Source organism: Papaver somniferum, chromosome 2 (genome assembly GCF_003573695.1).
Source record: "Papaver somniferum cultivar HN1 chromosome 2, ASM357369v1, whole genome shotgun sequence".
NCBI classification, from domain to species: Eukaryota; Viridiplantae; Streptophyta; class Magnoliopsida; order Ranunculales; family Papaveraceae; genus Papaver; species Papaver somniferum.
The window spans coordinates 62,037,640-62,059,060 of NC_039359.1; the positions used below are offsets into that span (position 1 = coordinate 62,037,640).

The window sequence follows — 21,421 nt, forward strand, 5'->3', positions numbered from 1 at the left end:
CGGTCGAGTCTCGACTGCTCAGTCAACACTATACCGAACGGTGTAATTTAGATCGCTTATTAATAGTTTAGTTTTTTTTTTCTTTTCTCTTACTTTTTAGTTATTATAACAGATTTTCATTACAAGAGGACCCCACAAAATAATATATAATTCCTAAAATTTAAAAAAAACCCCACCAAATACAAATAACTAATTTTTTTACTAGTAAAGGTACCACAAAATATAACATAATATATTATTTTAATAAAATTTGTCAGTTCTACAATAGTGGGGGAAACAACTTTTATACTAGCTCTCATAGGAACCGGCCTAAGTAAGCTTTAGGCCCTAGTTTATAATATCCCACTTACTCATAGCAGTTTCGGCGTTTCTTTTCCACCGGTGAACCACTTTTTTTACATTTAAAGTATTTTATTTATTCAACTTAAGCAGATTCACCTAACAAATTGCAGGATACAGTAAGCTAGTAATTATTACCAAACATTGCAGAGAAACACATTCTTCAACTCATTTTCTTAGCTACCACATCTTTTCTGAAATATAAAATCAGGTTTTTCTCAACTTTGAGTTTGATATTATCTTTGTGTTCTTAGGTTTAGTCATTGATCTAAGGCAGAGAAAATAACAGTGAACAAGAGGCTCAAAATTCTGAGGGTGATTTTGGTGATACTGTGATCCTCATTGTTGTCGATGTTTTCATTCTAGCCCTCTTTCTAATTCCTGATGATTATCTCGGAGATACCCTTATAAATTGTCGTGAAGGGGTTGAGGCCGGGTTTGAGTCAATTACTGGTGGCAGATTTTCACAAGGTACTACATCGCTAGAGGATGCTCAAGGAGTTACTCGATTACGTGATTCAGAAGGTCTAGCTGATGCTTCATTGCTAGATGATGCTGAAGGAGTTATAAGATTGTTTGAAAGTCAGCCTGAACAACATTCTAACTCGACAGCAATTGTTGATTATGTGAAAGCCTTGGTGACAGTTGGTAGGCTTGAGGACAGTGAATTGGTAGGCTTGAGGACAGTACTACAAAATCATGGTAATTTCTGGATTCTGAATCATGTCCTTTCTTTTAATCTTTTAGAAATTTCGAAATTATCATAAAACTGATTAGAGGCTAAATGTTTTCCAAGAACAAAAAATTGTGACATAAGAAAATTTTGCCCTATCGCAGCCCTTAAAAGGTTCACAGATCTGGTAAATCTGGTTTGAATTGCATTGCATTACAATTTTGAAAATCTTCAAGGATTCAACACTGGAGTTCTTTGCAACTCCAGAAATTCACATTTTGAAGTAACTGTGGGCTTCCTGATTTAGTAAGCCTTGTTCACATGTATCAATTACAATGGCAGAAGATAAGATTTTCTTTTCTACTGAAGTGAAAATAGCTGTTTCCAGATTTTGTTAACAGTGGCCATTTAGATCTACAAGTTTATTCGAAGGCTGGGCCATTTTTATGCGATGGTGGTTTCGATTTTGGTTTTGGTTTGTGCATCTACTTTTGTTAGTGATCGAGTCTCACTTGTTAACATGACAATGTTTATTCTTCATGTTACAATTGTAATCTTTAAGTAGTTTATCTGGGACTTGCAGTAGTTTGTGTTCACAATGCTATGTTTTCAGGTACGTCCAGTGCATCAACTGCGCAAGAACCTGTGTATCTTGGAACTGCTAGCGCTCCTATTCACATGGTGACAGTAGACCAAGGGATATCCAAAGCGCAGTTATTTGGTGCTTTCGTGAACATTATACTGGGAATCCTCCTTCTTAGAGCAATTTTTGGAAAAGCGAATACTCTAAAATGTATTACTTATGGTTCATTATGACGCTTTACAATTACTGCGAGTATTTTGTAAGATATCCAGCCAAAATCTAAAGCTTCCTTTGATTTATTTTTCTTTCAGCTTTCGGATTAAGTCAGGAGATTCAACCCATCACGATTTCCACAACGAAATTTAGTGATGTTAAGGGAGTTGATGAGGCCAAAGCTGAGCTTGAAGAAATTGTCCTTTATCTTCATGATCCTAAGGTAAATGCAATATAACGTATTAGAGCGTGCAAATGCTCGTCACAGATATATCCTATTATCAACTGCTGCTCCAATTATGATCCGAGAACATGAATCTTGTTTTGTTTCTCATTTCTGCATGCATGTTGAGAGAGTTGCACATGTTACGCCTAATTTCCGAGACAAAATACTGTTTTTTCCCGTTAATGTAAACAAAATTTTCAGAATTGGCACAATCTTGCTTGAAGCATATGCTGCATGCACCAAACAACATTGAAACTTTCCCCATTGGATCAAAGTTCCTATTCAGTCATGAGGTTAAGTTTGCGTAACGATACCTTTTTATTGTTTCAGCGGTTTACGAGTCTAGGAGGTAAGCTCCCAAAGAGAGTGTTGCTTTCTGGTCCACCTGGGACAGGAAAAACCATGTTAGCAAGAGCCATTGCTGGAGAAGCAGGAGTACTAGTCTTTATCAAAAGCGGGAGTCTTTGAGGAAATGCTTGTTGGTGTGGGAGCAAGAAGAGTGAGGGATCTATTTGCTGCAGCAAAAAAGCGGTGTCCATGTATTATTTTCATTTGGAGGGCGCCGTGACCCCAAAGATCAGAAACGCTCACAGACAACCTTGAATCAGTTTCTTGTCGAGCTTGATGGCTCTCAACAAAATGCTGGAATTATTGTGATTGCAGCAACCAATTTCCCTGACTCTTTGGATAAAGCACTTATTAGACCTGGACGTTTTGACCGTGACATTGTTGTTCCCGATCCAGATGTTGAAGGACGGAGACAAATAATGGAATCTCACATCTCAAAGGTAAATTAGCTCATCTTTGAAAATCTTCTACTGCTTTGGTAACTTATAAAACCCTTCCGTTTATCTTTCAGATTATTTAGCTGTTTAATGTTCAAAATGAATACACACCAACTATGCCATTTGATAGGTTCCCAAAGGAGAAGATGTTGATCTAAGTATCATTGCTAAAGGAACACCTGGGTTCTCAGGTGCAGACCTTGCAAATATGGTGAACGTTGCAGCTCTCAGAGCCGCAAAGGCTGGTGCTAATTCAGTTAGCATGACTGACTTAGAATATGCAAAGGATAAGATTATTATGGGAAGTGAACGCAGATCAGCTGTAATTTCTGTTGAAACTGGAAAACTAACAGCTTTTCGTGAAAGTGGTCATGCTCTAGTAGCCATCCACACAGATGGAGCGCATCCAGTTCACAAAGTTACTATAGTTCAGCGAGGAACGTCTCTAGGAATGGTAGCGCAGTTGCCTGACAAAGATGAGACTTGTGCTTCTAGCAAGCAACTGCTTGCTCAGTTAGATGTTTGCATGGGTAGAGGAGCTACGGAGGAAGTTATATTTGGAGAAAATGAAGTTACCTCTGGCGCATCTTCAGGTCTCCAAGAAGCAACATCTTTAGCAAGAGCGATGGTCACAAAATATGGAATGAGCAAAGTAGTTGGACTCGTAGCTGACGACTGCGATGGTAATGGGAGGAGTATGGACGCTGAAACTAAAAGAGAGGTGAGACAACTCTTGGACAAGGCTTACAACAACGCCAAGACAATTTTAACTACTTGAGAAAGAAACACTCACAGGAAGTCAAATCACTGCTTTACTTGAAAAAAAGGAAATGCAGCCTGTTTTGGATAACCCGGAACTGGGTAGTGTTGTTAGTAGGCAGGAAGAAGTAGATGGTTGTTGTTATAGGGAAAGCCAGAATGAATTCGGGAAAGATGATTTTTGGTCATATTAGACTGACGGATAATTTGAAGGGAGAATTCTTTTTCTAAAATTAATCTCCCATTTGATTTAAAAGTTAGACAGTAACAGGATCTAATCTTGACGTGGACATTTCCAGTATTCTCAAACTTTGACAGTTTTATCATTGCACAACACAATTGATTAAATTACAGGGTAATTTTTGTTTCGAAGGCAAGATGTTGATTATGACGTGATAAGTTGTCTCGTATGTCGCTACAGATCAGAAATAATTTTCTTGATTTGGCATTTTTGCTCTTGAAAACTAGTCTAATCTTTTCATATAAATAAAGGGACTAATTAATCTAATCAAAAAAAAAAATACACTCAATAATTTTCATTTATTACCCTTCCATTAACTAATTAATCTAATAAAATAAATAAAAAAAAATGAAAAATCATTAAAGAAAGAAAGTTGACCGTGCAGGTGTGCCGGCTAGGAAGGAAGTTGACTTGGAACTTCTCGCGAATAATGGCACTACTTTGAGACCGGCTGGCATACTTTTGCATAACTGGGAGAATGGACGTGATGTGTGCTTGGACGTGACTAGTGTTTCACCTTTTACTGGTGGTGGAGTTCGTACTTTTTCCTCAAGCCTTGCCTTTAAGAATGTTGTTTCTAGCAAGAATGCTAAGTATTTAGAAAAGTGCACGTCTCATGGTTACGGTTTTCGGACACTTGTTTTTACCACCTTATGTGAGTTGGGTGATGGTACTATAAACTTTCTGAAACGCTTGTGCAATTATATTGCTAGCGACGATGCCAATATTCGGGTCGGAGAATTTCTTTTTTTAGGTTAGGTGTAGTTATTCAAAAAGGTGTGGGAGCTCAGCTTATTGCTAGGCTTCCGACCAATTTCTTACCATAAGATATTCTTTATGAATTGTAAACTTTCTTCTTAATAAATCAGATAAGAATCATTAAAGAAAAAAAAACTGAAAACATTGAAACCCACTTTTAAAACCATCCCCTTTTTCTTCATTTTTCCTCTTCTTCCCACATTCTCCTCTTTCTGTTTTCCTTTTCCTTCTTCTTCTCCTTCTTCTTTTTCTTCTTTTTCTTTTGAAACAAACGATTAATCGTCGATTCAAAAAAATATAGTTGTCGATTAAATTCATTGTATAAAATCATGAAACCTAAGGAAAAGCTAGGTCAATCTTCGTCGAATCCACCTCCTTCTGAAGCAGAGAAGCAAACTTCATCAAATGAAATTGAAATTGAAGATCAAGAAGAGGTGAATGAAGGAGATGCACTAGCCTCCGAGACTTTTGATATGATAGCAATAAGGTATGAATTGAAAAACTTAGTCTTTATTTAAACTTTTTATTGATTATTCAGTTGGTTTCGAAAATTTTAGGTCTGAAAAAACAGTTTTGAGAATGCTTACGGCTGGAAGTTCTTGTATTCCCAACCGTAAATCGGTCTCACGGTTGGAAACTATTGTTTTCCCAACCGTGTATATGTCCTACGCTGGGATATCTAAGAACTCCTAGTCGTTTGTAATCTTTACGGTTGGGATTTTCAAGAACTGCCAGCCGTAAAATAGTTGATGCGTACGAGATTGAGAATCCTATCTGTAACAAGTTATATACGGCTAGGTTATTCCTAGCCGTATATTCTCCTATGTTCGAATTATTTTTTCAGCGGTAGTGTTTACGTCTCGGTCTTTCTATCCGTAATTTTGTTTCCTAACCGTAATCGTTAGCTTCCTAGCCGATTTTATATTACGGCTTGGTTTTTCCTACCCGTATGTGTTATTGTGCTGAATATTAAACCATATGTATATTCACGTATAGGTTTTCCTGTCTGTAATAGGAGTAACCAAGCCGCAAATTATGTTTGTTAGATGTTATTTGTTTTACGTCTAGGTCGACTACTAAATTTCCCATCTGTAATTGTGTTTGCGTCTAAGACTATCCATTTATCCTAGCCATTTTTTGTCTCACGGCTTGGTTATGTCAAAATTTCCCAGCCGTTTTTACTTATCTACTTTTGGTTTTCGGCCTTATTTAACTTTGAACAGAGAAAAATAAAAGTAGAAGAAAAGGTCACAAGAAGTAACACCTCGTAGTGACCCGACTCCGCAACCTCGTCAAGCAAAACCATTGGGCGCAAACGCAAGGAATGCAAGTGGAGTTGTGACTGGTGGAGAAAGTGAAGGTAGAGATGGAGTTGGAGCTGGAACTGTTTTAGGTAGTCAAGTTGTAGTGGGTGGAGGAAGTGAAGTTGGAGTTGGTGGAGGAAGTGAGGTTGGACTTGTTGTTACTGCAGGAACTGAAGTTGGAGTTGGTGGATAAAGTGAAGTTGGAGTTGGTGGAGAAGTGAAGTTGGATTTGCTGGAGGAAGTGAAGGTGTACTTGTTGTTACTGGAGGAACTGAAGTTGGTACTTCTAATGGTGTTGCAATTGATGAAGGTAAATCTGTAGTTGAGGAGGACAATAAGGAGGGAAAGAAGAAGTATCCACCAAAATAAAGTGCAAGACAAATCATCGATGCTATGGTGTTTTTACCTTCCAAGAGGAATGGGAGACCTTGGGGTGAGCCAAGAGATAGATCTGTCTTGTTTGGTTACCAGTCATCATGGGCTGCTAGGGTTTGTGCCCCAAAGGTAATAAATCAAACTTAATATATGTTATTTTCATTTTATTATGGATAATTAATTGTAACAACCAAATTTTTATATTCTTTGTAGTTTCCCGATAAAGCGGTCCTCAAACTAAAGCACCAACAAGGAAAGTTTTGGCCGTTGGACAAAGTGCATCCAGATGTGGTAGCTTTGGTAAAATCTCCTGTTCGGCGAGATGAATATGACTCCGAATGATGCAAAATAAATCACCAGTCTTGCTTTGGAAGGAAAGGCCGTGTTTGAGGGTTTCAACAATTTTATTCCTTTTGATCAGCTTTGTGTCTTGGCGAAAGACTGTCTTGGGTGGGGCAAATACGAAGCGGAAGAAGAGTTTGAGATAGGGTATGGAGCCGCGCCTAGAGCTAAAAGGGGATTTAGTCAACCGGGTGAACTTAATGAAACAGTTAATTTGGCAAGGAAGATTAATTTGGTTCATCTGAGGGGGAAGTTTGAGAATTCTGACCGCAAGACTGCTAGTGGAGAGGTGGTGATGGACGCAGAACTAGCTAGACATACGGCTATAACTTACTTGTTGCATGCTCTTGGAACCGTCTTTTTCCCTAATTTCTCAGGAAATAAGGTAAATATGCTTGTTATTTGCAGTGGTTGAAGACTCTCAGTCTCGATCCGGAAACAAATGAGGTACCTAGGTACTCGTGGGGCACCACCCTCCTTGCTAGTGTGATGGACAGTCTTTGCAAAGATTCTAGGTGGAACGAAACACAAATTACGGGTTGTACTGCTCTTACCCAGTTATCTTTTTGTTTTGGTATAATAGATGTTTGGGATAATTTGCGTTACCTTCCCTGATGAAGATTATAATTTGAGTTACCTCCCCTACATACATAAAATTAACAGAACCTCTTTTAGTTATTTTACTTTTATATATTGGTTTATGTATAATATCTTATTTATATTTTTTTTCCGTAGTCATAGGCTTACGATCATTTCAAATGCTTGAGGCCTTCTCGGAATACAAACTGGCCTCTAGAGAAACCAGCTAGAGAAACAATGCATGTATTAATACATGGAGAATTAACATGCTTGGGATAATTAACATACTGGAAAATTGGATCCTTGAGATCCGTAACATAATTGGATCCGTAACAATTGAAGAAAGAACAAAATTGGATCCTTAAGATAATTAACATGCTGGAAAATTTTGGATAGTAGTGGCATGAATAGTAATTTTGGAATGAACTAGGGAGGGTTACAAGGAGAACAGGTAGCATTAAATTTCTCGAGTCCTAATTTGATACACAGGTGAGTGCTTACCAGTTTAGGTAAGTTTTCCAGTGCTTTGACTTGACACTAGACCTAGAGGCTAGAAGCCTAGAACCATATAAAGGACAGATAGACAGATCATAATGAAAAAGGTTATAAACAGATGTACCGCTGTTTTTATATCCGACTTAATAATGTATCCCCGTTTTTTTCCCATTTACAAATATACTCCTGTTGGATGTTTTCCATCCAAAATCGTGAGAAAAGTTAATTTCTCGGTCAGATTTCCAATTTATCATTGACCGAGACGAAAAGTTTATGCCACGTAATTGTTTTCCGATATGAGAAAATGATGCCACGTATTAAGTCGACGTGTCACATACATGGGACACAATCTGTGTGATGGAAATCTCGTAGAAAATCAACGGCTCAGATCGTTTAGTTCCTTTACTTTCTCCGCCAACACGTGTGGGAAAAGTGGACTGATATAGACGGGAAAAGAAGAGAAATCTCGTCATTATCTTCTTCTTTCCACTTTCTTCCCTCTTCCCCTCTCCGTTTCTCTCTGAAATCGTTTCTCAGAAAAACCCTAAATCAAACCCATCCAAAGGAACCCAAAGATCGTTTCTCTGAAAAGAAGATGGTGAAGTTAAGACGAGGAAAGAAGAAGGAGGAGAAGAAGAAGAAGAAACCAGATATTGAAAGATTAGTGATTATTGGGTTTTCTGTTTTTTTAGGGTTTCGATTTTATTGATTTTATGGGTTTATTCTTGATGTATGTGTACGAATGAATAATGAGTTTCTCCTTTGTTTGATTTCAGTAACAAATAAGTAGGTTTATGTATTTTTGGTTCTAGGGTTTTCTGTTCTTAGGGTTTTGTTTATTTCTGAAGTAATCCATGATAGGGTATAGGATTTCGATTGTAGGGTTAAATTGATATTAGGGTTAAAATTATTTGTAGGGTTAAATTGATGTTTGGGTTAAATTCATGTTAGGGTTAAGCTTAATTTGCAGGATTCAGAATAAGCTTGAGAATGAATGAATCCATAAACACCCAAATAAGATTAATCAGTTCTGCTGAATATTGTGGAATTTGTTGGGTATTTGATGGTGGTAAGTAGATGGCAGAGAATAGGACTGCACTAAACTGCAGATTCATTCTAAAAATTCCTTTTACTTCTTTGCAATTGGTTGTTTGATGTGCACCATGAAAATGTGAGTTTTCACAGAAATGGAGACACCATGTACTCCTGTTTTTTTGCCACCATGAGAGTATGTACCCCCAGTGGCTAGATGCCGGGGTTTTGAAAATCTTTTCTTGTTTCTATTCAATATGTTTTGGGTTTGTTTCATTTCAAGTTGACTTGAGTGTTGTGCATATGTCTGAACTTCATAATGAAGAAATGCTTTCTGGCATAAGCTGATACTGTCAGATGCATATGTCTGGTGTAATAATCAGAGTTGTTTAGATGAACTTGATTGATTGTTGAACTTGATTAGTATGTGTTTCTTTATTAGTATGTTTGAACTAAAGGTGAACTTAATTGATTGTTGAAATGGCATATTGCATTCCCTCTGTCTTTGTATGTGTTTTTTTATTAGTATGTTTGAACTAATTCTATGTCTGTCCATTTTGTGTAGACATGAAGTTTAGGTTGAAGTCAAGTATCCTGAGAGACATAAAGGTGAAGGTCATCAATACTGTGATGAGTTTTGAATTCAAAGGCTTGGATAGAGCAGATATGAGTCTTGTTCAATTGAAGGAGCATATATGAGTCTTGTGCTGGAGGACCAGTTGGAGGAAATCCTAAGGGATTCAATCCTAGAACATGTGTTGATGGCACAAAGAAGACAATAGTTGAAGCTCCACCAAAGAGAAAGTACAAAGCTAGAGCTCAGCCAACAACAACATATTCTGCAAAATCCACAGGTTTCAATAGAAAGGCAGGTGATGTATCTTGTTCTCAACCAGCTTTCAGTCAGCACAACAACCATGCAGGATCTGTGAGCAACAAAGTTACCTTTATAGATCCTGACCCATAAGGAAGGAAGAAAGCAAAGAAGTATATGAAGCTTTAGATGTGTCTTTTCTCTTTTATGTTTATGTGTTTATGATGTAATGTTAAGACAAGACAATGCAGAGAATTTAGTCTTTATTAATCTATTGCAGTTACATTTGCAGATTTTTCTTGAATTCCTTACACATTTCATGTACTTTTCCCTTGAGTGTTTCTTTGTTTCTATAACTATTGCATCTGAAGCCCATCTGAATGCTTCACAGTGTTTTAGATCTCAATAGAGCCCTCACACCATTACAAGGTACATGTTTGCACCTTGAATAAACCCAAGGACAACCTTTGGTTTCATGATCATCTTCAATGTCACACATGAAACACATGATTTTGCTACCGATTTCACCCGTTTTAAATCTGAAACAGTCACCAAAAAGTAGAGAAAGTAGAAATATATAGGAGAGAAAGATGGTTAGTGTCCAGTAAGAGAAGATGTATATATCATAGAAGAGAAATTTTTTTGACCGTTTCAATGTGGGACCAGCCACGTGTATACAACTTACGTGGAAGAATAGACGAGTTGAACAGTGTACACAACTTACTTGACAAGTGAGTTAGGTGATTTAACTGTTGACATGGAGGTTAACTTTCCGTTGGCCGTTTTTTCAAAAAAACGGTCAAAATAGGAGTACATTTGTAAATGTGAAAAAAATCGGGATACATCTATACGCGCTTAAAAAAACAGGGATACATCTGTATTTCACCCTAATGAATAAGACTCGAGGAAATGTGTGCAGAGAATGGAGAGTAAAGACCCACTTCAATTCTTATTCCTTTCCCATGTAATAGCTCAGTCAATGTCATCCCACCCGCCCAAAACTGCTTCCGCCTGTTTCCAAGTTCCAACCCTTGATGTGGTGTAATCCACTACTTCGTTCTGCATTAAAAAATATTTATTACTCTTCCTAAATAATAACTTTCACCTAACAAATTGCATGATATAGCAAGTTATTAGGTGGTACTTTTTTTACAGTCTTTGCACATGTTTGCTATCCTAGTAGTATGTCAAGGAAAATATTTGCAGCAGCGGGAGTACATTATTCAATTCATTTTCTTAGCTGCTAAGTATTTGCACATCTCTTCTGAAATATAATAAAATCAGGGTTTTCTCCAACTTTGAGTTTGGTGGTATTTCTTGGTGTTCTTAGGTTTAGACATAGATCTAATTTTCTGTACTGCTTGATCATCTCAAGGCAGAGAAAGTAACAATGAAGAAGAAGGGGATAAACAAGCATATTAAGAGAGTGATAGTGGGGGTGCTGGCCCCCATCATTGTTTTTGATGTTTTCATTTTAGTCCTCTTTCTAATTCCTGATGATTATCTAGGAGATGACCTTAGAAGTTTTCGTCAAGGGGTTGAGGCCGAGTTTGATTCAATTACTGGTGGCAGATTCAATCGAGTACGCGGTTCAGAAGGTCTGAAGGATGCTGAAGGAGTTACTCGAGTACGTGATTCAGAAGGTGAAGCTGATGCTACTACATTGCTAGAAGATGCTGAAAGTGTTATAAGATTGTTTGAAAATCATACTGAACAGCATTCTAACTCAACAGCATTTGTTGATAATGTGAAAGCCTTGGTGAAAGTTGGTAGGCTTGAGGACAGTGAATTGTTTAAGACTGTACTGCAAAAAGGTAATTTTTTTTCTTGCTGTAATTTTGTAATGGTGGTTGCTATTTCTGGATTCTTGATCATGTCTTTTCTTTAATCTGATTAGAGGCTAAATGTTTTCCAAGAAAAAAAAATTGGATCATAAGAAAATCTCGCTAATCGTTAGCCATTAAAAGGTTCACAGATGTGGTAACTCTGAGTTAAATTGATTGTAGCATTCGCATTTCATGTTGTGCACCAATCTTTGCCTGGCATACATCTTGAAAATCTTCAAGGATTCAACACTGGAGTTCTATGTAACTACTGAAATTCGCATTTTGAAGAAGTTGTGGGCTTCCTAATTTTGTAAGCCTTCTTCACATGTATCAATTACAATGGCAGAAGATAGCTGTTTTCACATTTTGTTAACAGTGGCCATTTAGATCTACAAGTTTATTGAAATGCCAATTTGTATGCAGTGTTGGTTTCTGTTTTGGTTTTGTTTTGCGTATCAACTTTTGCGGGTGATTGAGTCTCCATTGCCATCTTACAATCATAATATTAAGCTTTATCTGGGACTTGCAGTAGTTTGTGCTAACAATGCTATGTTTCCAGGTACATCCAGTGCCTCAATGGAGCAAGACCCAGTTTATCTTGGAACTGCTAGGGCTCCTTTTCACATGGTGATGGTAGACCAAGGGATATCCAAAGAGCAGTTATTTGGTGCTTTCATAACCATTATACTGGCAATCCTCCTTCTTAGAGCAATTTTTGGAAAAGGAAATATTCTTAAAGGTATTACTTATGGTGTATTATGACGCTTTACAATGAGTAAGGGTAGTTTTTAAGATGTGCAGCTTAAATCTAAAGATTGCTTTGATTTGTTTTTTGTTCAGTGTTTGGATTAAGTCAGGAGATCCAACCCACCACGTCCACTACGAAATTTAGTGATGTTAAGGGAGTTGATGAGGCCAAAGCGGACCTTGAAGAAATTGTCCTTTATCTTCGTGATCCTAAGGTAAATGCAATATAAGATGTTAGAGTGTGCGAATGCTCGTTACAGATCCCAAATGCTGCACCAATTATGATCTGAGAACATGAATCTTGTTTCTCATTCCGCATGTGTGTTGAGAGAGTTGAACATGTTGCGCCAAATTTCCGAGAATGTTACAGAATACTGTTTTTTACCGTCATATTAAACAACATTGTAAACAAAATGTGGAGACTTGGCTCAACTTTGTTTGTAGTATAGATTTTGTTCATGCTGCATGCACCAAACTAGATTGAAGGTTTCCCCATTGGATCAAAGTTCTTATCCAGTCATGAGGTTAAGTTTGCTTAATGATACCTTTTTATTGTTTCAGCGGTTCACAAGTCTAGGAGGTAAGCTCCCAAAGGGAGTGTTGCTTTCTGGTCCACCTGGGACAGGTAAAACCATGTTAGCAAGAGCCATTGCTGGAGAAGCAGGAGTACCAGTCTTTATCAAAAGCGGGAGTGACTTTGAGGAAATGCTTGTTGGTGTGGGAGCAAGAAGAGTGAGGGATCTATTTGCTGCAGCAAAGAAGCGGTCTCCATGTATTATTTTCATTGATGAGATAGATACATTTGGAGCGCGCCGTGACTCCAAAGATCTGAATCGTTCACAGACTACCCTGAATCAGTTTCTTGTCGAGCTTGATGGATTTAAACAAAATGATGGCGTTATTGTGATTGCTGCAACCAACTTCCCCGACTCTTTGGATAAAGCACTTATTAGACCTGGACGCTTTGACCGTAACATTGTTGTTCCAAATCCAGATGTTGAAGGACGGAGACAGATAATGGAATCTCACATGTCTAAGGTAATCTTACATCTCACATGATTGAATAAAGACTGATACTGCATTGTTTAGGATATACAGCCCTACTGCAATGTCTAATTGCAAGACAACTAAGTCACTAACTTGTGGGTTATTCTCACCGGCTATACCATTTGACAGGTTCTCAAAGGTGGAGATGTTGATCTAACTATTATTGCCAAAGGAACACCTGGGTTCTCAGGTGCAGATCTTGCAAATATGGTGAACGTCGCAGCTCTCAAAGCCGCCAAGGATGGTGCTAAAGCAGTGAGCATGACTGACTTAGAATATGCAAAGGATAAGATTATAATGGGTAGCGAACGCAAATCAGCTGTGATTTCTGACGAAACTCGAAAACTAGCAGCTTTTCATGAAGGTGGTCATGCTTTAGTAGCCATCCACACAGATGGAGCTCATCCAGTTCACAAGGCAACAATAGTTCCACGAGGAACGTCTGCCGGAATGGTAACTCAATTGCCCGACAAAGATGAGACTACTGTTTCTCGCAAGCAAATGCTTGCTAGATTAGATGTTTGCATGGGTGGGCGAGTAGCGTAGGAACTTATATTTGGAGTAAATGAAGTCACTGCAGGTGCATATTCAGATTTCCAACAAGCAACATCGTTAGCCAGAATGATGGTCACAAAATATGGAATGAGCAAACAAGTTGGGCTCGTCACTCACAACTATGATGATAATGGGAAGAGTATGAGCACTAAAACTAGACTTCTCATTGAAAAGGAGGTGAAAGGATTCTTGGATAGGGCTTACCTGAACGCGAAATCAATCCTGACTACTCACATCATAGAACTCCATGCACTAGCTAATGCCTTGCTTCTGCAAGAAACACTCACAGGAAGTCAGATCAGTGATTTACTTGCCAGAGTCGATAAAAAGCAAATTCTGCCTTCTTCTGTGGATGCGTCTCAGCCTGTTCTGAATGATTCAAAGAAGAAAAATGGCAATCCAAAACGGGGTCTTCGCAATAAACGCCTAGGGTGAGCTCGAAGACGTTATCTTTCTCTACTCTTAGCGTATTCATATTTCCATTGTTAGGTTTCACCTTTGGGGTTAGACTTTGAAACTTTTACATTTTGCTAGTTTCCTATTGAATTCCATTCATGTTGTCATGTTTGCGTAAATTCAGAGGCGAGCACAATGTGCAGAAGTATTTAACGTTTTGGTAACCTTATAATTTAGAGTAGAATTAAGTTTATCTGAATTTATTTTAGCAAATTCATTTTTCTTTTAACTTACTATTTTCCATATTGAACAAGACATCATTTTGCGTCTTGTCTATCATTCAAGTCACATACTGTGGTCATTTTCAGAGCCATCACCTAATCCACCTAAAATTTCCACTTGATTAAAGACTCTACAGAGAAAAGTATGAAATTGGTGTTCTGTCCGAATTTGTCCAACGAAAACTGCATTTTTGCACATGCTGAATTGAATTAGAAGATACTTCCACGGTTGATATTACAGAATGGAACAAATATGAGATTGAGACATCTATTAATTTTGGTTGAATTGAAAAGTTTCTGGAAATTGCGAGATAGTGAATATGGCGATGTCTCTATTTAGCTGACTGCAAATTGCAAATAGGCACATGTTGGATTGAAATGAGAGGTGATAGTTTGGTGTTGATTATTACCTATACAGTGTAACTAAAAGATGAAATTGAGAGACTATCAACAGTGTACAACGACCCAACTTGGTTGGACTGAAGTTCCTGGAAATTGCCAGATAGTGAATATGACCGATGATGTCTCAATTTGTCTGACCGCATAATGCATTGTTGGACTGAATTGAAAGGTGATAGTTTGCTAATGATTGTTACATAAGCGCACAGCCACAAGCTGAGATTTGAGATATTATCGACAGCATAAAATGTCTCAACTTGCAGTTGGGATTGAAGATCCTGGAAATTGCCAGATAGTGATATATTTTCTTGTCGGACCATATGATTATGGGACCATTTCTGTAGTCATATTTCTCGCAATGGGTCCTTTGTTCATGAAAATAACTGGGATTTTAATCAATGTGTTCGTTTCATGTGTTCCAAAATCTGGCTAAAAGTTCCCACTACGAAATAGATGCCTCGAGTCTGTCTCCGGTTTGGATGATTCAAGTGTTGAAAGTTTATAATCATCAAATTTAAAATACGTATTTGTAAGCCTTAGATGCGGTCATATATAATCAATGAGTCCAAAACTTTCACAATCCATAGCGAATGAACTCTGGATTTATTTGTGTTGAGTGGGTTATTTTATTTATTTTTGTAATAAAGCATGTGTAGTAAATTTTAATGATCATTATTATCCTCCAAAATAGACTAAATAACTTGGGAATTGAATGGTCATTGCCACCAGCAAACAATTGACTGTCAAGTGGTCCTATCTTACAACAAGACTACCAATTTACACACAACGTGGGGGAATGCCATCCCCGTAACATCAAGTTCCAACAGCTGTTTGCAGTTCTCACTATCATGTTAGGTTTAAACACTTGCTATACTAGCCGGAAGCCGTCCTTTAAATTTGGAGTTAACACTCTTGTTGCTACGTCGGTATTTTTATTTCCTTATAGCCGCCAAAGTTGTATGAAAAAGCGAGGGTTGTTGGTAGGGAGTAAAATGTTGGCTTAGGAGCTAGTAGGACTACCCGAAATTTATAGGCTTTTTTTTTTGTACGAGAGGCGACAATGAGATGGTACTCGAGTTGTAAATTTATAATTTTTTTTTTTTTTTTTGCCCAAGTATATAGCCATGATTTAAGTGTCAAGACTCAAAAGCAATAAGAGGATTTTCCACTTTGCCATAAATTCTCTCAAACAAGCACAATGGTCCCAAGGGTCTACTCTTTTTTCGTTCCAAGAAGGAAGAATCTGTTTGCGAAAAGATACAGATAAGAATTCTTGGGCTTGAACAAGTTACACTTGGTGTTAAATCCATGGAAGTAAAAATACTTCATGTAAAGATGGATCCAAGACCATTTTTAACTTGTCCAAATTGAGTAGTTTTTATTAGTAACAGGGGAAATCCTGATATCTAGGTTGTAACGATTTAGTCAATTGATTGATAAGAAAGATAGATTGTTACATGACTCTGTTGAGTTTATATCCTCGAACATTCATCACACGATATTCATGACTCTATTACAGACGCGCGTGTCAGTAACACATTTACACAACACCACAAACCTGACTTGACTTGACTCTTTCTCTATCACTCACTCACACAATTCACTAACACTGAGCTACATATGCTATTACCCTCCCGCAAGGTCAAGGGGGGGACTGAAGAGGGCAGCACCTTGAGCTCGTCACTCACACAGATCACACAACACTGAGCTGCATATGCTTACACAACAGATAGGAAGGTTGCAGATGACTGCGAGAGTTGAGTACAACGTATTCAAACAATAACCAGTTGCGCCATTATATTATAGTAACGAACTGAAATAGCTTGCAGTTGAATCAAACCAATTAAACACAGGAAGCTGGTGACGGAAGGTATCACATTTACACAAAACAAGACAGTAATCGGCACCAAGAGTATGTTGGCAAAGACCATGAGTAAACAGATATAAAACTCAAATCACCAGGCAATAAGAAGAGGTTTCTTAATTTCCAGCACACTGTAACTGTTTTCTCATAATGAAAGCTAATGAAAACTATGCTCGAATTACCAACCAAAAACACCAATATGCATACCAAACGCAACACTCATATCAAATCATTTTCACATATGATAGACATAGGGAACAACTGTAAGATTTGGTGTAACAGGCACAATTGATGATATAATAGATATAGCATGCCAGTACATGTTATGGTAGCCACCAAGATGCATAAGTAGGAGAAGTTTTTATAGTGAATTTGATATGGAGACAAGTCTGACAGCAAATATGATATCACAGAACACAACCGGGATTGAATTGATTGCCTTATTGTGTGCTAGTGAAAATAAAATGGTGTTGCAGCATTAGGTGTAGGTGTAGAATAAGATGTTCATTAACACCTTGAGCAGCTGATAAGTTGCGACTTGGCACTAGCACCATATTCCAATGAAATGTATATATATCCCAGATTAGCCTGAAGTCCCTGAACCAAATGGAGTTGTAGAAGAAGATAGACTATAGGAGGCAGTTGGGTAAGATAATAGCCATATGAGACTAGAAGTAGTACTGTTGATGTACCGATAGAAGCATACTGACTAGCTCAGCAAACACATACAGTCGACGAAGGCACAACAGAAGCAAACAACTGAAAAAAAAAATGTTTAGAAGCACCACTAACACCAACATAACAACTCATCACCAATAATCAGGACCTGAAGCATATTATTGAAGGACTCACAAAAGTACCTTGTTGTTTGAGGGTGAAAACCGTTTCTGCTGATTTTGGTCATTTCGAGTTTGTGGGTGAGAAACGAGTGTAAACCCTAAACAATGTACTGCAAGGGAGTACTTTGATTCGAGAGATCAATCTGTACAAATATGTCCTAAACCAAGAAATGTTCGTTCCAGACGTGCTTCGGTCACAAAGTAAAGGAGAAGGGTTGGTCTAGGGAGGGAAACGAAGAGAGTGTTGAGACCAGAATAGTTGATTCGGGAAGAGTAGTTGTTTGACGACTTGTATCAGAAAGTGGAAAGCTAACAGATGGGAAAGCTAACAAGTGATTTCTAAGTGTTGTATTCTCCAGACCAAAACTTGTCCTTTTGGTGAAAATAGGTGAGACCTATTTATACAAGTCGCAACGAAACGTACCATGGTCTCGTAAGAAGTGGAAACGGTAGAGTAAATGGAATGAAGCGGTAACGGGTAACGCCTGGAATTGATGTTTCTGTAACGAAGGAAATGTTTCACCATTACTTCTTGTATTTACTAACCGCCTCACTCTTATGACACTTTCTTCTAACGGGCGTAGTGTACGCCGCACATTGTAAACCGCCAGACTAATACCCTGATGAGCATCCCCCAGTTTGTGACATGTTTTGATGTCTCGAGTGTTTTCACGGAAAACGTGTAGCATGTTTCTATTTCTTGGCAAGTTAAGATTGAGAGGCTTGCCAGTTCGGTGGTGACCTTCGACGTCCGAGATTTTGTATCTTGAGAGGAAGGTTAGCCGTTGATTGTTGCAACCTTCCGTTTAGCAGCCAGCGGCATGGAGGCATGGCCGGCATGGATTTTCCGTGGCCAAATTATGGCTTTGGCACCGTGGCCAAATTAGGGTTTTGGGAACGTGGCCAAGAGTTGGCACCGTAGCCAAGAGACTACCACAAGTCGTTTGGTGGAAAGTTTGTACGGCTGAGATCTGCATCTCAGGAGGAACGATAGTCGTTGATTGTTTCAACCTTCCGTTTGGCATCCAGCAGCATGGTGGTAGCGCCGGCATGGCTTTGACATGTCTTAGGAGCGGCCTAAATTAGGGTTTTGGCATAAACCGTGATGTTTGGCCTTGGGCCGGAAGTTGCCATGCGTTAGGTGTCGAACTTGTACGCTGAGATTTGCATATCAGAAGGAAGGGTAGACGTTGATTGTTGCAACCTTCTGTTTAGCATCCAGCGACATGGTGGTAGGACCGGCATGGCTTTGGCATGTTTTAGACGCGGCCAAAATTAGGGTTTTGGCATAAACCGTGATGTTTGGCCTTGGGCCGGAAGTTTCAATGGCGTTAGGTGGCGAACTTGTACGGATGACATTTGCATCTCAGAAGGAAGGGTATCCGTTGATTGTTGCAACCCTCCGTTTGGCAGCCATCGGCATGGTGGTAGGGTCGGCATGGCTTTGGCATATTTTAGGCGCGACCAAAATTAGGGTTTTGGCATAAACCGTGATATTTGGCCTTGGGACGGAAGTTACCATGCATTAGGTGGCGAACTTATACGGCTGATATTTGCATCTCAGAAGGAAGGGTGGTCGTTGATTGTTGCAACCCTCCGTTTGGCATCCAGTGGCATGGTGGTAGGGTCGGCATGGCTTTGGCATAATGGTGCGGCTGGCATGGTTGACATGCCTTGGCGCGGAGATGTGGATGGCATGGCATGCCTTTGGAACAGTGGTGCGGCTGGCATGCTTTGGCGCGGAGATGTGGCTGGAACGGCATGCCTTTGGCACAGTGGTGCGGCTGGCATGGTTGGCATGCTTTGGCGCGGAGATGTGGCTGGCACGGCATGCCTTTGGCACAGTGGTGCGGCTGGCATGGTTGGGATGCTTTGGTGCGGAGATGTGGCTGGCATGGCATGCCTTTGGCACAGTGGTGCGGCTGGCATGGTTGGCATGCCTTGGCGCGGAGATGTGGATGGCATGGCATGCCTTTGGCACAGTGGTGCGGCTGGAATGGTTGGCATGCCTTGGCGCGGAGATGTTGTTGGCATGAAATTCCTTTGGCACAGTGGTGCGTTGGCATGGCATTCCTTTGGCACAGTGGTGCGGCTGGCATGGTTGGCATGCCTTGGCGCGGATATGCGGCTGGCATGGCATGCCTTTCGCATAGTGGTGCGGCTGGCATGGATGACATTCCTTGGCGCGGAGATGTGGATGACATGGCATGCCTTTGGCACAGTGACGTGGAAATTAGGGTTTTGCATGTCGAAACCCTAATTAGCATTAAAAAGAAAAGGTACCCTGGTAAATTTCTTACAGACATGTTGAAGGGATCAATAAATGCGCTTAGTGGAGACATTATTACTCAAGTTCTGTTTCTTTTCAGAGTGATGTCATTGTTTGACTAAGGTTTTATGATTTTAACCCTAATCTAAAAACCACCATCAACATTAAGTCCCTTGCTTAGCTCGGAACAGGGGAATTGATACGAGGTAAGCATAAGATGGTGACAGATAAGGACAGCATCGAAACGGCAAGTCATGAAAGATGATTAGGAAGATCTGTCTAACCTTTTTCGTGAAGTAAGGAGAATCCGTGATTCTTGCATTTGGCGGCGTTGCGTAAATTATACTCGTGGCGCTGAGGGTTAGGCCGCGGAGTGGTAGAGGCGATTGCTGTTCGGGATGCAGACTGTTTGCATCGGTTTGGAATGGTTGTGCGTCATCAGGGATAGGCTTGAAAACGCAGAACGGAGCCGCTAGCATAGACTTGGCGCGAAGGGGATCTGTTAGCATTGGTTGGCTTGGACTTGGAGGGAGCTGGCTGTTGGCTAGGCATGGCGCGGATTGTTGTCCTGGCGCGGGCGCTGGCTTGGCACGGTGCGGACTGTTGGCATGGCACGGGCACGAATTTTTGGCACTGTGAAGCTTGCCCTTGCGGGCCCGGTTTCCTCTTTTCATGCGTATCTCAAATAGGAGATCCTTTCCTTATTCGAATTCCAAAAGTGTGACGCCTATATAAAAGGGGTTAGCTCTGCTTTTTATCTCGTATCTTTGTTCTCACGCCCTGGTGTTAGCGGCAACAATAAAGCACGTAAGCATATTCAAGGTATGTACTCCAGCGTTTCTCTTTCAATCTCTTGTAGCTGGCATGAGCGAAGACGATGCTAGCCAAATACTAAGAGTTCTTTTTCGGGAGGAAGATAGAATTCGTGACTCTTTGGGTTGGCAGCTTTGCATAAATTCGACTCGTAAAACTTCGACAGTGATGATGTTGAAATCAGAAATAACTTGGTTGAGGGGAGTGAAAGCGTCCCGTGCTGTTAGTCCCCGTATGTATCTTACTTTCATTGAATCATCTTGAACCCGCGTCCACGGGATTTGATACAAGCTTATTATTTTTTCTAGATGTGACACTGGGATGCTCAGAATATCATATGGACGAAGTATTCTAGATAGCGAAGAGGTAGAAATGAGAGAGTTATGTTGTTTATCGTGGCTCTCTCTGTTTCTTCAAGAAAATGTTTCATCCGAATCTTTGGAGTTATCTCATGAATATTTGATAGTCGCCGGAATGGACTGAGATGAGCAGTCCCCAGTCGCGCTTTTCTTTAGTTCCTGAAGTTGCTTCCTGTGAGAAGGTTCAGGGTCCACCACGGCCATGTAAAGTATTGCAGGCATCTTGTAGACAACGAGGTGATGATATTTTTACGCTACACCCTTGAAGGGTAGATGACCTTGTCGTGGCTACGACCTTTTGGTTGACCGTGTCTTCTTGGCTTTGACAGTGAAGGGATTCCATGTTGATCCTCAATCCCCAAGTGTGGTTTACATGTTTCCATATTTGTAGTGATTGTTGTTATGGTGAATCTCTGGATGGTATCAACAAACGAGCGGCAAAAGTTCGTGGAAGCAGAAGAGACTACATTGTCGTGGAAACAAAGTAGGTTGGATGGATTGTATGGG

At 39.6% G+C, this 21,421-nt stretch overlaps 1 protein-coding gene and 1 pseudogene across 1 annotated transcript; both read left to right on the forward strand.

The window, feature by feature from the left end:
* The first annotated feature begins 515 nt into the window (after positions 1–515).
* On the forward strand, positions 516–3,945 carry LOC113347820 (annotated as a pseudogene).
* A 6,964-nt stretch (positions 3,946–10,909) lies between these two features.
* Positions 10,910–14,097, forward strand: LOC113351191 (ATP-dependent zinc metalloprotease FTSH 5, mitochondrial-like). The gene is made up of 5 exons (XM_026595221.1): positions 10,910–11,333; positions 11,905–12,084; positions 12,186–12,307; positions 12,654–13,130; positions 13,269–14,097. The coding sequence occupies exons 1-5, from the start codon at positions 10,910–10,912 to the stop codon at positions 13,683–13,685; spliced, it is 1,620 nt and encodes a 539-aa protein (XP_026451006.1). The 3' UTR covers positions 13,686–14,097.
* Positions 14,098–21,421: the final 7,324 nt, after the last annotated feature.